General features: G+C 43.0%; 1 protein-coding gene and 1 pseudogene across 2 annotated transcripts in view; one reads left to right on the top strand and one right to left on the bottom strand.

Moving 5' to 3' along the window:
* Eif2ak1 (eukaryotic translation initiation factor 2 alpha kinase 1) overlaps positions 1–16228 on the bottom strand; it is a 50637-nt gene that overhangs the window by 22613 nt on the left and 11796 nt on the right. For both annotated transcript variants that reach the window (XM_048367490.1, XM_048367501.1), the window contains exons 2-5: positions 15430–15588; positions 14001–14134; positions 2312–2349; positions 709–808 (exon numbers count right to left, since the gene is read on the bottom strand). In XM_048367490.1, the coding sequence (XP_048223447.1) occupies positions 709–808; positions 2312–2349; positions 14001–14134; positions 15430–15588 (431 nt within the window). The remainder of the gene's footprint in view (positions 1–708; positions 809–2311; positions 2350–14000; positions 14135–15429; positions 15589–16228) is intronic.
* LOC125366802 lies at positions 6157–6760 on the top strand (annotated as a pseudogene).

The following is a 16228-nucleotide window of genomic DNA, read 5'->3' as shown; positions in this document are numbered from 1 at the left end:
CACTAACTACAACTCCCAGAGGCTCCACATCTGGGGAACAGAAAACTCAACAAAACTATTAAGCACCAAAACACATAGCGTATTTTTAGTACTTTTCTTTTCTTTAAATGCCTGTGTCCCTTCCTGGAGCTTCCTTTAGTAACACTTTATGTATGGTACTGGAGTTTCAGCTCAGAGGCTCATGCTTGCTAGGCTGGCACAATACCATGAAGCCATGCCGCCAGCCCTGTATGTCACTGGTTATTTTTAGGATCAGGTCTTATTTCCTGCTAGGATTGTGCCTAAGCTGCACTTCAACCACATTTAAGCTTCCTGGCATTTATGGGATCAAAGGTGAGCACCGCTTTCTATGTAGACAAAGCCTTTTTGAGACTTCTGATCAGGCTGGCTAAATACTACATTCTTCCCAGTTTCAACCTCCCACCTAGCTTAGGGTGACAATCATATGCTGCTGTGCCCAGCCATCATGTTCACCTAGAAGCTAGAATGACAGGCACAAAAATCTAGTTTCCAGAACCCACCCAAACATCCAAAATGGGCAGAAAAAATGAAAACCTGTCTACTTCTTTATAAATGCTAATGAAAAGTAAGTATTTATGATATTTAGGAATTGCTTGAGCATTTTGTATTAAAGATAATAAAAATGCTTTCTGAAAATGCACAGATTTATTACAGAGTAGCAGTCAAAATGAGTAAGTGGAAAACAACCTTGTATACTCTCCCATATCCACCTTTTCCGAGGATGGCAAGCTCCTCAAATTCATTTAAGTAGCGCGAAGTTTGTGCTTCAAAGGCTATTTCTCTGGATCTAAAAGTTAACAAGAAACACAGGTCATCCTGTGTTTTGAGACAATCAAAACCTTCCAGGGCAAGTTGAAGCTCAGTGCACTACAAACCTGTCCACCTTGTACATGACTAAAGTTGCAAGCGATAATTTGGAAAGAACAAATTGCCAGGAACTTTTTCATTCTTTTTTTTTTTTTTTTGGCCAGTCCTGGGGCTTGGACTCAGGGCCTGAGCACTGTCCCTGGCTTCTTCTTACTCAAGGCTAGCACTCTGCCACTTGAGCCACAGCGCCCCTTCCGGCCATTTTCTGTATATGTGGTACTGGGGAATCGAACCCAGGGCCTCATGTATACGAGGCAAGCACTCTTGCCACTAGGCCATATCCCCAGCCCCAACTTTTTCATTCTTGATGATGAAAACGTTCATTAAGGAAATCAAGGCTATAATACAAATAGCGGTAGTGCCCACCAGCAATCTCACCTGGGAGGCTGAAGCAGGAGGATTCTGAATTTCAAGGGCAGCCTGAGCTACACAGTAAGATAGTCTCAAAAATAAATACATAAATAAAGCAAAGGAGGTCAGCAAAACCAATTTCAGGAGCTTCCCAGTAAATAGTAACACAATTCAAAATCCTTATCAAAGTTTCACAACAGAAATCCTCAGGAAGATCAAGTAGTTGGTGAGAATAGCTCAGTAATACACATACTTCAACTTCTTAATGATGTAGACCCATTACATATTTAAAAAGAAAAATTTTGTGTGGGTCCTGGGGCTTGAACTCAGGATCTAGGTGCTGTCCCTGATCTTTTTTTTTTCTTTTTGCTCTAGGCTAGTGCTCTACCACTTAAGCCACAGGTCCATCTCTGGCTCTTTTGGTGGTTAATTGGAAGTAAGTCTAGTGGGCTTTCCTGCACTGGCTGGCTTTGAACTGTAAACAGATCTTAGACTCCTAGTAGCTAGGATTACAGGCATGAGCCACAGCGCCCAGCTTCATTACCCATTGTAAACATTTGGTAAATACAGCCAAAATTTGACAGTGACCCTGCCCTAGGAGAGAGAAGCTGTCAGTTGCTGAGTTCATGGAATCCCCATCCAATGGGGGGATGGAGAACAACATGGAAGACAATGAGAAGTAAAGCAAATTTTGGAGCAGTGCTGAGTGGAAAACCTTGCAATGTTCATCAACTCCTCCAACTTTTGCTAGTCCTGGGGCTTGAACTCAGATCCTAGGCACTGTCCCTGAGCCTTTTTGTGCTCTAGGCTAGCACTCTACCACATGAGTCACAGTGACACTTTGGGATTTGTCTGAGTGGTTTATTAGAGTTAAGAGTCCCTTTTCTTCCAGGGCTGGCTTTGAACCACAATCCTCATTTCCAGCCTTCTGAGTAGCTAGAATTACAGGCATGAGACACCAGCGACCAGATTCAAAAACATTATTTTTAAATCCAAAAACTAATGCTTTCCTAATCTTATTTTCTTTTGGATAGTTTAATCTTTGGATAGTCAAAAAGTACTTAACACATACCTGATTTTCTTCATGTAAGAACTGTCCTCACAAGGATCCTAAAACCAAAAATCATTTTTAGTAACAATTTTGAAAAGTTTCATGACGCTACTAAAAAAATTCAACATTGTATGAATAATACCAGATAGTCAAACAATATTAAAAATAAACAAAAATAGCGTTTTAATATTACTTAAGAGTTTACAACTGGGAGAGGAAGATGGCGCCGCCACAGTAGGGAGGCACCCCAACTCACTCCAACTGAATAGCGAGCTGGGAACTCCAGCACCCAACACCCCATCAAGAACCCAGCAAAACCAGCAGCCAGAAGCAATACAGAAACACAGGAAACGAAAAAGAAAAAAAGAAGAGCCTATAACAGCCTATAACCTGCACAGAGCCAGAAAATCTCCAGGGTACCCTCCCCCCACCAGCCGACCCTGGCCAGAACAGGGCCAGGCTGGGAAAGGGGACCTAGCACCAACAAACCGACTGCCGGAAAGTCACGCCAGGAGCGCAGAGTCCAAACAGCAGGACTCGATGGACCACAGGGGGAGCGCGGACCGATCGAGACAGACAGCGGAGGATGGGAGGTACAGGACCCCACGGCCGGGATCGGACGTGAGTGGCGGGGGAACTGGGCGGTGCAGAAGGGGAGAGGCGGGGCCACCACCACCAAACAACCGATCGCCACACCCCAACACCCCACTCCCAAGGGCCAAGGGCAGCGCGGATCACACACAATCCAGGACCAGTAAGTTCCCCATTACTCCCTCCCCCAACGGAAGACCAGCTATCAGAGACCCAAACCCTACAAAGAAGCTAGAGCTCCCTCCTTCCCCCTCCCCACCCCAAGGGAACAAAGAACCCCCAAATCAGGTGGCAAAAGGTCCTTTCAGAGTCTGGGAGGACACAGAAGCTTGCATGGGTGGAGCAGCGCCAAGGCAGCAGAGGAGCCGGAACCGCCGAACGGGCCTCGCCCCCTCCCCAACAGGAGCCGGGGAACCGGTAGGCATTGAAAGCCCCACCTGAGGCAACTGGGCCTCATGGACTTTTTGAACAAAAGTAACAGGCGCGCTGGTGGGCAATACCAGCCCAGCAGGGACACCTGGGCCTGATCACGCCCCCCCCTCGCAGCGGAGGCGCAGTCTGTGGGCGCCATCCCATGCCCAGACACTTGATCCCACTGGGGCCCACACATACCACCCCCCACAGCAAACTCGCAGGAGGGCACAAGCACACCCCAAAAACCCGGGGCTCGCTCGGGCAGGCGTACCCCGCACAGGAGGGCAGAGCCCCCGAGCGGCAGCGCCCACTCAGTTTGGCCCATTTCACACAAGTGGGTGGGCCGCTCCTCAACAAAACCAGCCCCGGAGCAAACCACATAGGAGGGCGAACCGCCTGAGAGGTGAGCTCCTCTGACCAAGATACCGAGTGGAAAAAAGAACCAAAGAAGAGAAAAGCCTCCACGCCACGCTGAATCAGCGACCAGCAAACCCCCTCCGGGAGCACGCTAGGGTCAGCACAACACAGTGGCAGGACACTGTCCCACAGAGAAAGACACAGAACCTACCGGCCCCCAAGTACAGGGAGAGTGACCACCTCAACAACAACCGAGAAGGACATGCTCACCCATTGGGAAGCAAGGTTCAACAGCCAAACCCAAACCCAGAGCCAGGACACCAGGACACAAGGCTCCCACTGACAGACCAGCGGGAACCAGCACAAAGCCAAACCAGGGAAGCCATCCACAGATCTCCAGATGCGCAAATCACAAAGAAATATAACACAGTTCATCAAAGGGCAAGCCAACTCTCACCAGCTCCAAAAAGCAGCACGACTGAAAAGGAGATGGAGAATAAAAATACAACTGAGGCCATGTTAACAGAAATGATGGAAAGCATCAGAAACAAAATCAGAAAACAATTCCAGGAGTTTAGAGTGGAAGTCTTGAAGGACATCCAGGAAGCCAAGAAAGAAATGGAAGCAAAAATGGATACAATGCAAACCTCCTTTCAAGAAGACCTTAACATCATGAGAAGTGAAATGCATGAAAAAATAGATTTAAAATGCAACTCTTTAAAGGAAGAAATTTCCACGATCAGAGCTGATCTGGCAACCATAAATAGCTCTCTGACATCCATAAACTCCGCAACTGAATCCACAGCACAAAGAATTGACCATATGGAATCCAGAATCTCTCTCTTGGATGATGATGCAGCCGAGAAGAACCAGAAAATTACCACACTACAAGAAATGGTGAAGCTTCAGGGCAGACTAATCCAGGAGCTAGTGGACAAAAACGAGATATAGTCTGCGCATAATTGGAATAGAAGAAGGAGCCGAATACCAGAGCAGAGGGCTTCAACATATTTTCAATACAGTTATTGCAGAAAACTTCCCCAGTCTCACAAGGGACCCCATCCAGGTAACCAAAGCCTATACGACACCTGGAAGGCCAGATCCTAGAAAAGCCACTCCAAGGCACATAATATTCAAGACTTAAGATCTCAAGAATAAAGAGCAAATTTTGAATGCAGCCAAAGAAAGAAATTTTATTACAATGGGAAGAGGATCCGAATAACAGCAGACCTCTCCACACAAATCTACCACGCGCGAAGAGAATGGAAGAACACCATCCATGTCCACAGGCCAACCACTGCCAACCTAGAATAAAATATCCAGCGAAGCTGGAGTTCATATTCGAGGGGAAAACCAGATCTTTTCATAGCAAAGAGGATCTAAAGAAGTATGTGAATAAAAAACCAGCCCTACAGCGAATTCTAAGAGGGGAATCCCACCCAACAGAAATCATACAGGACACACACACAGAAAGAAACTACAAATAGCCAGAGCCCAACAGAAAGAGCAGATCACTAAAGACAAGAAAAAAAAAAAGAGGAAAAACAGCCCATCAAGAAAATGGAAGGAGGGCTGGGGATATGGCCCAGTGGCAAGAGAGCTTGTCTCATATACATGAGGCCCTGGGTTCAATTCCCCAGCACCACATATACAGAAAACGGCCACAAGTGGCGCTGTGGCTCAAGTGGCAGAGTGCTAGCCTTGAGCTAAAGGAAGCCAGGGACAGTGCTCAGGCCCTGAGTCCAAGGCCCAGGACTGGCCAAAAAAAAAAAAAAAAAAAAGAAAATGGAAGGAGAAAAAACTCTCTTATCCTTGATCTCTTTAAATATAAACGGTATAAACTCTCCAATAAAGAGGAGCAGACTGGCAGAACGGATCCGTAAACAAAAAGTAGCCATCTGTTGTCTACAAGAGACCCACCTTACAGCAAGGGATAAAAACAGGCTCCAAATGAAAAGATGGAGCAATAACTTCCAAGCAAACGCACCTACCAAAACGGCAGGAGTAGCCATCCTGATCTCAGACAAGCTGGACTTCTCATTAAAATCAATTCAAAAAGACAAAGAAGATCGCTACATTTTAATACAAGGAAAAATCCAGAATCAAGACATCACGGTGAATAAATGTATACTCACCGAACAAGAGGCCCTACATATGTCAAGCAAATTCTCACAGAACTACAGAACAAGATAGACCCAAACACAATCATAGTGGGTGACTTTAATACCTCACTCTCTCCAAGAGACAGATCCAACACCCAGAGGATTAGCAAGGGAGCTGAGGACCTAAGTAACACCATATCCCAAATGGATCTGACAGATCTATACAGAATCTTCCACCCTACAGAGACCCAATACACCTTCTTCTCAGCAGCCCATGGATCATACTCCAAAATAGACCAGGTCGGGAGCTGGAAGCCGCGGGGCCAGAGACGCTGCTGCTGCAGGATCGCAACCAGAGCATCTGAGGTGGTGAATAACAGCTCTTTAAGTCTACAATTAAAAATGGCCTCTAACAAGACTACATTGCAAAAAATGGGAAACAGAATGGAAAGAGTAAAAAAGTTGAAGAAGCAGAGCCTGAAGCATTTGTTGTAGAAAAAGTACTGGACTGGCGTGTAGTGAATGGGAAGGTAGAATATTTCCTGAAGTGGAAGGGATTTACAGATGCTGATAATACTTGGGAACCTGAAGAAAATTTAGATTGTCCAGAATTAATTGGAGCATTTCTTAATTCTCAAAAAGCTGGTAAAGAAAAGGATGGTACAAAAAGAAAATCTTTATCGGACAGTGAATCTGATGATAGCAAATCAAAGAAGAAATGAGATGCTGCTGACAAACCAAGGGGGTTTGCTAGGGGTCTGGATCCTGAACAAATAATTGGTGCCACAGACAGCAGTGGAGAATTGATGTTTCTTATGAAATGGAAAGATTCAGATGAAGCTGACTTGGTGCTGGCAAAAGAGGCGAATATGAAGTGTCCTCAGATTGTGATTGCTTTCTATGAAGAGAGACTAACTTGGCATTCTTGTCCAGAAGATGAAGCTCAATAATTGTTTGCATTGCTTTTTATATATATTTATACACATATATAAAATCCGAGTCTTGGTTTTTGAATTAATGGTGTGAAACAATAACTACGTTCTAATGAAAATCAAGTATGACATGTTGGTTTTGAAAGTAGTATTTGGGGGAGTTGAGGTTTGTTTTTTTCCTCAATAGCACTGGTTACTTTGAACAAATATAATGAAGGCTTTCTGTAGATGCTTTATCAGAAAAGAATGTTTAATACCATGGTATATTTCCTCTGCATTCAGAAACAGATTGTGGCTTTTTTTAATATTAGGCAATTTTTTTGGGTCATTACTTAATCAGAACAACTTGTCTTTAACTGCTATGTTGAAGGACCATCCTGAATTTTCTTTTTTGTGTTTGTGTGTCTGTAAACAAAATACTTACATAGGTAGTTTTTTGTTTTGGAGATTTTGCTTGTTTAGAGGTGTTGGGCATCAGACCCACAGCCTTGCATATGTAGGTAAAGGATGTATCACTTAGTTACATCCCTGGCCCTTGTTTTAGTTTTTTGTTGATTTTTGAGACAGGGTCTCTAGGCAGCTCAGGTTCACCTTGAACTTCCTAGGTAGCCAGGCTAGCTAGCCTTGAACTTTAGGTCCTCCTGCCTCTGCCATACATAAGCAAATGCAATAGCTTTGCAAAACTTCTTGAAAGGAAAAAATTTAAGCTAATAACAACTTCCCTCACTCAGATGAGAAAAGACAAATCTTGATTTCCTTTCACTAAAATTTTCTGTAGTGAGCATTCCTTTACAGAAAATTGGGTCATGGGCTATCTAACACTCAGCTCATGGAAATGTAAAATCAGCTGGTTAGAGATGTGACTATTTAGGACCTAGTGGCCTAAATGAATGGACAGAAATTTATAATTATTGACCTGCATGCTTTTTCTTTATCCCAACTCATTCCTTACATGTAGGCTCAATTGTTTTCAGTATTGGGTTACTGGTTCCACAAAAGCCAGAGAAACAACTTTGTAGTAATCAGAATGTTACCCAACTGTACATTATTTACTTTATTGTAAATAATGGTGAACAGTGGTCAATAAATAGTTTTATATTCCTTTAAAAAAATAGACCATGTCATAGCCCACACAAAGAACCTCAGCAAAAACAAAAGTATTGACATCATCCCATGTGTTATATCTGACCACAGAGGAATAATGGTAACCCTCAATAACAACAGTTACCACAGAGGCTATACACATTCTTGGAGGCTAAACCCCACACTGTTATCCAACACAGACCAAATTAAAGATGAAATTAACGAATTCATAAGCCACAATGACAATGAAAACACATCACAAAGAAACCTATGGGACACAGCTAAGGCAGTACTGAGGGGCAAGATCATCGCCCTCAGCACTCACATCAAAAGAATGGAAACAGAGCAGGTGAATAACCTCACGATGAAACTAAAACAACTGGAGAAACAAGAAATGATCGAATCTAAAATGACTAGGAGGAGAGAGATCACAAAGATTAAAGAAGAGATAAATCTGATTGAAAATAGAAAGACCATTCAACAAATAAATAAGACTAAAAGTTGGTTCTTTGAGAAAATAAATAAAATTGACAGAACCCTTGCAAGACTTACAAAAAAAAAAAGAAGAGAAGAGACTCATATACGTAAAATCAGGGACTCCACCGGAAAAATTACAAGTACACACGATATTCAAACAATCATAAGGAACTATTTCCAGAAACTCTACTCACTAAAAAACAATACTTTTACAGAAATAGGTCAATTCTTAGAGAAGTATAAACTGCCCAAACTGAACCAAGAAGAAATCAATCAACTAAATAAACCAATAACTTACAGCGAGATACAGGGGGTAATCAAGAACCTCCCAAAAAGAAAAGCCCAGGACCAGATGGATTCACCAACAAATTCTATAAAACCTTTAGTGAGGAGCTAATACCAATACTCCTCAAAGTCTTCCGCGAAATAGAAACAGAGGAAGAGGGGCTGGGGATATGGCCTAGTGGCAAGAGTGCTTGCCTCATATACATGAGGCCCTGGGTTCAATTCCCCAGCACCACATATGCAGAAAATGGCCAGAAGTGGCGCTGTGGCTCAAGTGGCAGAGTGCTAGCCTTGAACAAGAAGAAGCCAGGGACAGTGCTCAGGCCCTGAGACCAAGCCCCAGGACTGCCAAAAAAAAAAAAAAAAAAAAAGAAAAGAAACAGAGGGAGAAATCCCAAACTCATTCTATGAAGCTAATATCATACTCATTCCCAAACCAGGCAAAGACCCAACAAAAAAAGAGAACTATAGACCAATATCACTAATAAACACAGACGCAAAGCTCCTCAATAAAATATTAGCTAACAGGATCCAGAAACTGATCAAGAAAATTATACATCATGACCAAGTAGGCTTCATCTCACAGTCACAAGGATGGTTCAATATCCGTAAATCAATCAATGTAATTCACCACATAAACAGAACTAAAATCAAGAATCACATTGTTATCTCAGTCGATGCCCAAAAAGACTTTGACAAAATACAACATCCATACTTATTAAAAGCTCTGGAGAGAACAGGAATAGATGGAACATTCCTCAAAACAATAAAAGCCATATACAAAAGACCAACTGCTAACATCATATTAAATGGAGAGAAACTTAAATCATTCCCCCTTAAACTCAGGAACAAGACAAGGATGCCCACTCTCCCCACTTCTTTTCAACATAGTGCTGGAATCCCTAGCCATAGCAATAAGGCAAGAGGAGGACATCAAAGGGATCCACATCGGCAAGGAAGAAATCAAGCTATCCCTATTCGCAGATGACATGATCTTTTATCTGAAGGACCCAAAAAACTCAGTCCCCAAACTCCTACACCCAATAAACCATTTTGGCAAAGTAGCAGGATACAAAATCAATCCACAAAAGTCAGCAGCTCTTCTGTACACCAGCAATGTACAGGCAGAAAAGGAAATTATGGAAACAATTCCATTTACAGTAGCCAAAATTAAATAAATAAAGTACCTAGGGATCAACCTAACCAAGGACGTGACGAACCTATTTAATGAGAACTATAAAAATCTAATAAGGGAAATCAAAGAAGACACAAGGAGATGGAAAGACCTCCCATGCTCATGGGTAGGCAGAATCAATATAGCGAAAATGGCCATATTGCCCAAATTGTTATACAAATTCAATGCAATCCCTATCAAAATCCTAGTTACATTCTTCACTGAAATAGAGAAGCAATCCATATATTCATATGGAACAGCAAAAGACTTAGAATAGCCAAAGCAATTCTAGGCAAAAAAAGCAATGCAGGAGGTATCACAATACCAGACTTCAAGCTCTACTATAGGGCCATCATAACAAAAACAGCCTGGTATTGGTATAAAAACAGACCAGAAGACCAATGAATTAGAATTGAAGATCCAGAAATAAAACCGCACTCTTATAGTCAGCTGATATTCGACAAAGGAGCTAAAGACATACAATGGAATAAACATAGCCTCTTCAACTAGTGGTGCTGGGAGAACTGGGCAGCCATATGCAGAAAACTCAAAGTAGACCCAAGCCTATCACCATGCACCAAGATCAACTCAAAATGGATCAAGGACCTCAATATCATACCTGAATCCTTGAAACTACTGAAGGACAGAGTAGGAAAGACGCTAGAACTTCCTGAATATAGTCCCAGGGGCACAACAAATAGGGGAAAGACTCGACAAATGGGACTACTACAAATTAAAAAGTTTCTGCACAGCTAAGGACATAGCCACCAAAACAGAAAGACAGCCAACCATATGGGAAAGGATCTTTACCAGCACAGCAACAGACAAAGGCCTAATATCTGTCATCTATACAGAACTCAAAAAACTAAGCCCCCTGGGGCTGGGGATATAGCCTAGTGGCAAGAGTGCCTGCCTTGGATACACGAGGCCCTAGGTTCGATTCCCCAGCACCACATATACAGAAAACGGCCAGAAGTGGCGCTGTGGCTCAAGTGGCAGAGTGCTAGCCTTGAGCGGGAAGAAGCCAGGGACTCAGGCCCTGAGTCCAAGGCCCAGGACTAGCCAAAAAAAAAAAAACAAAACTAAGCCCCTCCGAGCCCAGTAAACCAATTAGGAAATTGGCAAAGGAGCTAAAGAGAGATAAAAATGGCAAAGAAACATATGAGGAAATGTTCAACATCCCTGGTAGTAAAGGAAATGTAAATAAAAAGAACCCTGAGATACCACCTCACCCCAGTTGGAATGGCCTATACTCTGAACTCAGGCAACAACAAATGCTGGAGGGGGTGCAGGGAAAGAGGAACCCTTCTCCACTGTTGGTGGGAGTGCAAATTAGCACAACCACTTTGGAAAACAGTATGGAGGTTTCTCAAAAAGCTCAATATAGACCTACCTTATGACCCAGCCATACCACTCCTAGGCATCTATCCTGAACAACAGGTCCCAAGATATCAAAAAGCCATTTGCACTTCCATGTTTATCGCAGCACAATTCACATAGCCAAAATATGGAATCAACCCAGATGCCCCTCCACAGATGAATGGATCCAAAAAAATGGTACCTATACACAATGGAATACTACATAGCGATTAAGAATGGTGAAATATTGTTATTCGCAGGGAAATGGTCAGAACTTGAACAAATAATATTGAGCGAGACGAACAAATAATGTTGAGCGAGAAAAGCCTAGAACACAGAAAACAAAGGGCATGACCTCCCTGATATATGACTGTTAAGAAAGGGAGACGGAGAGACAGTAGAGACCAGGTCTGTGAAACCAAAAACTGCTTGTCAAATGGTATTTCCCACAGGATTGGGGCAGCGACCCAACAGTATGTAACTAAAACCAAACAACTACTCAACATATAAAGGTCAAAAATTGACCTCTCAGTGGAATACAATAGCTCAAAAGCTATGTATGTACGTTCATATAAGACTACTGTCGACATATTGTCTAATGTGGACATTACATTTAAAGCCCTAGGTGAATTTTCTTTGGTGTAAGCCACGTGGCTACTGTATGTGTTCTTGGTACATTGTATATTGTATATATGTCTACCTGACCTAGGGAAGAGAAAGAAAAACAGGGTGTAAGATATCCCAAGAAATGTACACATTGCCCTACTATGTAACTGTACCCTTTTTGGACAACACCTTGTCAAAAAATTTTTGTTCAATTAATAAATAAATTACATAGAAAAAAAGAGTTTACGACTGAAAACGTTTTAAGATAGAATTTATTTGCCCAACAGCTCCATTTGACATGTTGACTTGACCTTCAGAGTATATACAAACTGACCATATATAACCAGCGATATCACACACACACACACACACACACACACACACACACGCATGCTTGCAAGCAAATGAACACACACACCTGCCTCCATTGCTCCCTACTCAGAGCCACACCACCTGCTATACCCATCTGCTTCTGCCCTTGACATCCTCAGCAGATGTGAGTAACCTTGTTAAAAGTATATCAGATGTTACTCCTAAACCCAAAAGCCTACAGTGCTATCCACCTAAGTCTGAGTAAAAGAACACATTAAAATGGTCTCAGGATTCTGTCCTTTGCCTGCTCCCTCTTTTATCTGCCTCTTTCCCAAGTTCACCTTTTTCTTTTTTTTTCTTGTCCTTTTTTTTTGCCAGTCCTGAGCTTCTTCTGCTCAAGGCTAGCACTCTACCACTTGAGCCACAGTGCCTCTTCTAGCTTTTTCTGTGTATGTGGTACTGAGGAATCAAACCCAGAGCTCCATGCATGCTAGGCAAGCACTCTACCACTAAGCCATATTCCCAGCCCACTGCCCTTTGCTTACACTACTCCAGCTTCATGACTGTCTTGCTCCCACAATCAGCACACCCACCCTAGGATCTTTGCACCTCCTGTTCCTGTTTTCCTCAACACACCTGCATTGCTCAGTCTCTCAACTTCAGCTCTTGACTTCAACTCAGTGTCAATGAGGCCCCTGGGAACCCTACATGAAACTTTCATAGCCCCTCACTGCTAAGCTCCTTCACCTCTCATGATTCTCCTTTACACTGGTCCACCTAACACCTGCTATATTTTCATATTTTTCTTACTGTGTACTGCCTCCTCAGGAGAATATAAACTCCACAAGGGTAGGTATTTTGTCTCTCTGTTTAATGCCTATATCCCAGCACCTACACTATAGTAAGGGCTGGAATATAATACTTCAATAATACAGTAATATTAATAATATAATAATCACTCTAGTATTATTGAGTAATAAAAGTACACAAACATATACACACACATTTTTTGTTTTTGTTTTTTTTGGCCAGTCCTGGGCCTTGGACTCAGGGCCTGAGCACTGTCCCTGGCTTCTTCCCGCTCAAGGCTAGCACTCTGCCTCTTGAACCACAGCGCCGCTTCTGGCCGTTTTCTGTATATGTGGTGCTGGGGAATCGAACCTAGGGCCTCGTGTATCCGAGGCAGGCACTCTTGCCACTAGGCTATATCCCCAGCCCTACACACACATTTTTGAGTTAGAGTCTTGCAGTGTAGCCCAAGCTGCGTCCATGTTCCTGCCTCTATCTCCCAAGTGCAGAGATTACAACCACATTATTACCTGGCCTAAAGTTTGTACATACACGCGTGTGCACACATACCCCATCATGAGGCTTTGAACTCGTGGTGCCATCCTTGAGTTCTTTTTGCTTAAGCCTAGCGTTCTACCACTTTGAATTCTGTTGTTGTGTTTTTGTTTTTTGCCAGTCCTGGGCCTTGGACTCAGGGCCTGAGCACTGTCCCTGGCTTCTTTTTGCTCAAGGCTAGCACTCTGCCACTTGAACCACAGCACCACTTCTGGCCATTTTCTATATATGTGGTGCTGGGGAATTGAACCCAGGGCTTCATGTATAGGAGGCAAGCACTCTTGCCACTAGGCCATATTCCCAGCCCGTTCTACCACTTTGAGCTACTGCACCACTTCCAGTTTTCAGGTGGTTAATTAGAGTCTCAAAGACTTTCCTTCCTAGGCTGGCTTTGAACCAAGATCCTCAGATCTTGGCTTCAGGAGTAGCCAGGATTGCAGGTGTGAGCCATCAGCACCCAGCTTATACATTTTCAAAAACCTGCTGTGTGATTAGGAATTTCAAAATGCTTTAAAATATAATCAGATTATTTGCTTCTTTTGTTTCCAGTGCTGGGGAAATCTAGGGCACAGGGCACTGCAGGCAAGTGCCCTACCACTGAGCTAGCTCCATTTCAGCAAAGACAAAGTAAAATCTACATTGTCGAACATGAAATATAACGTGTTAGGGTTTACCTGACGGACTCTTTCTTTTGCAGACCTCATCAAATGCGTGATGGCTCTGTTGTGATGCAGTCTCAATGAGCTGAACTCATCGCTGCAAGTGAAAGACGACAGCAGCCCCATCTTGATGAAGGTCTGACAAAGTACTATAAGAAGAGCACGGAAAGCTGCTATTAGAAAGGCCATCCATCACATGGCCATTGTAACCAGTACCCTGAGAACTAAGAGTAATAGTGTACACACACAAAGACTTTGGTGAGAAAAGAGTGAGGCCTGTAGGCACAGTAACCGTGGCCATTCTGGACAGTGGGACTGGGGGCATGTGTGGCATCAGTACTCACCTTCTACTGTGTGAGTCATTTGTCAACCACACCTAGTCATTACAAGACTCAGCTCATTTGAAAAGGGTAAGAAATACAAAGAGTCTCCTGACATTTCACATACTGCACTTTGGATGACAGGTAGTAGGTTAGCCAAGGCAGGAATGAAGACTGATGGTAACTAACAATGAAAGCAAGGATGACTCTTCAATATAGAATCTGCAGCCAACACACAGAAAGCACATATTCCATAGTATAATATATGTTCTGGTTTTTACTCATTTACTCATTGGCACGCACAAGACCCTGGGTGTCAGCCCAGCACCAGGAAGCAGTGGAAGCAGCAGCAGCAAAGCCACAGCAAGGTACCTGTGACTCACACTTGTACTCCTGGCTATTCAGGATGGTGAGATCTGAAGATCACGCTTTAGAGCAAAAAAAAATCTGAGACTCTTATTTCCAATTAACCAGGAAAGAGCCGGAAGTGGAGGCATGTTTCAAGCATGAGGATACCAGCCTTGGATGAAAACTAGTGAGTCCTTGAGTTTAAACCCCAATACTAGTACCACTAAAATGAACAAGCATATTTAGTACTTACTTAAATATATAAATATTATATATCTTTATTCAAATATTTAATAAATATATTTATTTAAAAATCATGTGATGGCTGGAGGATGCCTTGAGTAGTAGAGTACTTGCCTAAGAATTATCCTTTGTTTACTCAATTATATGCACTTTTAGTGTCCTGAGTGTTTACATTTATAAAGCACGACCTAAAAGAAAATATGAAATGAATTTAAGGAATGTAGTTATTCATACTCCCACCACTCCCATTCATGGGGGTGGGCACTGTCCCTGAGCTCTTTTGCCCAAGGTTAGCACTCTACCACTCTGAGCAGCCTCAGCACCACTTCAGGTTTTCTGGTGGTTAACTGGAGATAAGAGTCTCATGGGGACTTTCTTGCCTGGGCGGGCTTCAAATCACAAACCTCAGATCTCAGCCTCATTACAGGTGTGAGCCACTGGCACCTGGCTTCACACTTTTTTTAATGCCACAGCTGCTAAGTGGTGTCGCACTTTTACAAACTCTATGAGGAAGCCCAGCTCTGTTTACTCACATTGGAACACCTGCTTGGAGTGACATGGGTTTGGCTCATGCACGTGGCTCAAGTGCTCCAGGAGAGACACCAGCAGCAGCTGGTTTGCAACTACGAAAGGGAAAGCTGGCTGTTGCAGAGGTTCTTTTAACACCTGGAGCTCTGCCGGAACATCAGATTCTAAAAAAGTAGAAAGAGAAATCATTGGCACACCTGTCTTATAGTAACAAAACTTCATATTCTAATCAATGAAACAGAAATTATTTTTAACATTGGGAAATAAAAAACAAGAGTAGTTCTGCTGAGTCAGGTTAGGGCTCATGAAGTTGTCAGCTGGTTCATGTCTACAACCTTAGTTGCTTGGGAGTCTGAGATCTGGAAGATCGTGGTACTAAGCTGATCGGGAAAAAGAGTCCTTAAGACTCCATTTCCATTACCAGCAAAAGGCTGAGTTGGAAGGGTGGCTCAACTGGTAAAATATCAGCTGAGCAAGGCCCTGAGTTCAAACTCCACACACCAGTATACACCAGTATACAAAAATACAAAGAAAGACTTTTGGGAAGTGAATTTGAGCTAAATTCTCGTGTCGTAGGGAGTAGAGCTGACTCCATCTTGAATAGGGAAACATGGTAGCAATCGTTAAAATGAAGCTAAATATTAGGTCAACCTGACCGCAAAATTCTGCTTCTGTAAATGGCTTGCATAACTCCTTTGTTGCTTGCTCTACCCCCTGAGTTAACCCACATCTGTGCTACGCTTTTACCTTTATAAACCCCAGCTCAAGGACTGGTCGCGGTTTCAGCTCCCGAGTCTGTGCTGT

The sequence above is a fragment of the Perognathus longimembris genome, chromosome 1 (assembly GCF_023159225.1).
Source record: "Perognathus longimembris pacificus isolate PPM17 chromosome 1, ASM2315922v1, whole genome shotgun sequence".
Taxonomy (NCBI): Eukaryota; Metazoa; Chordata; class Mammalia; order Rodentia; family Heteromyidae; genus Perognathus; species Perognathus longimembris.
The sequence above is the reverse complement of the archived record's forward strand: the minus strand, read 5'-3'. Positions and strand labels throughout refer to the sequence as shown.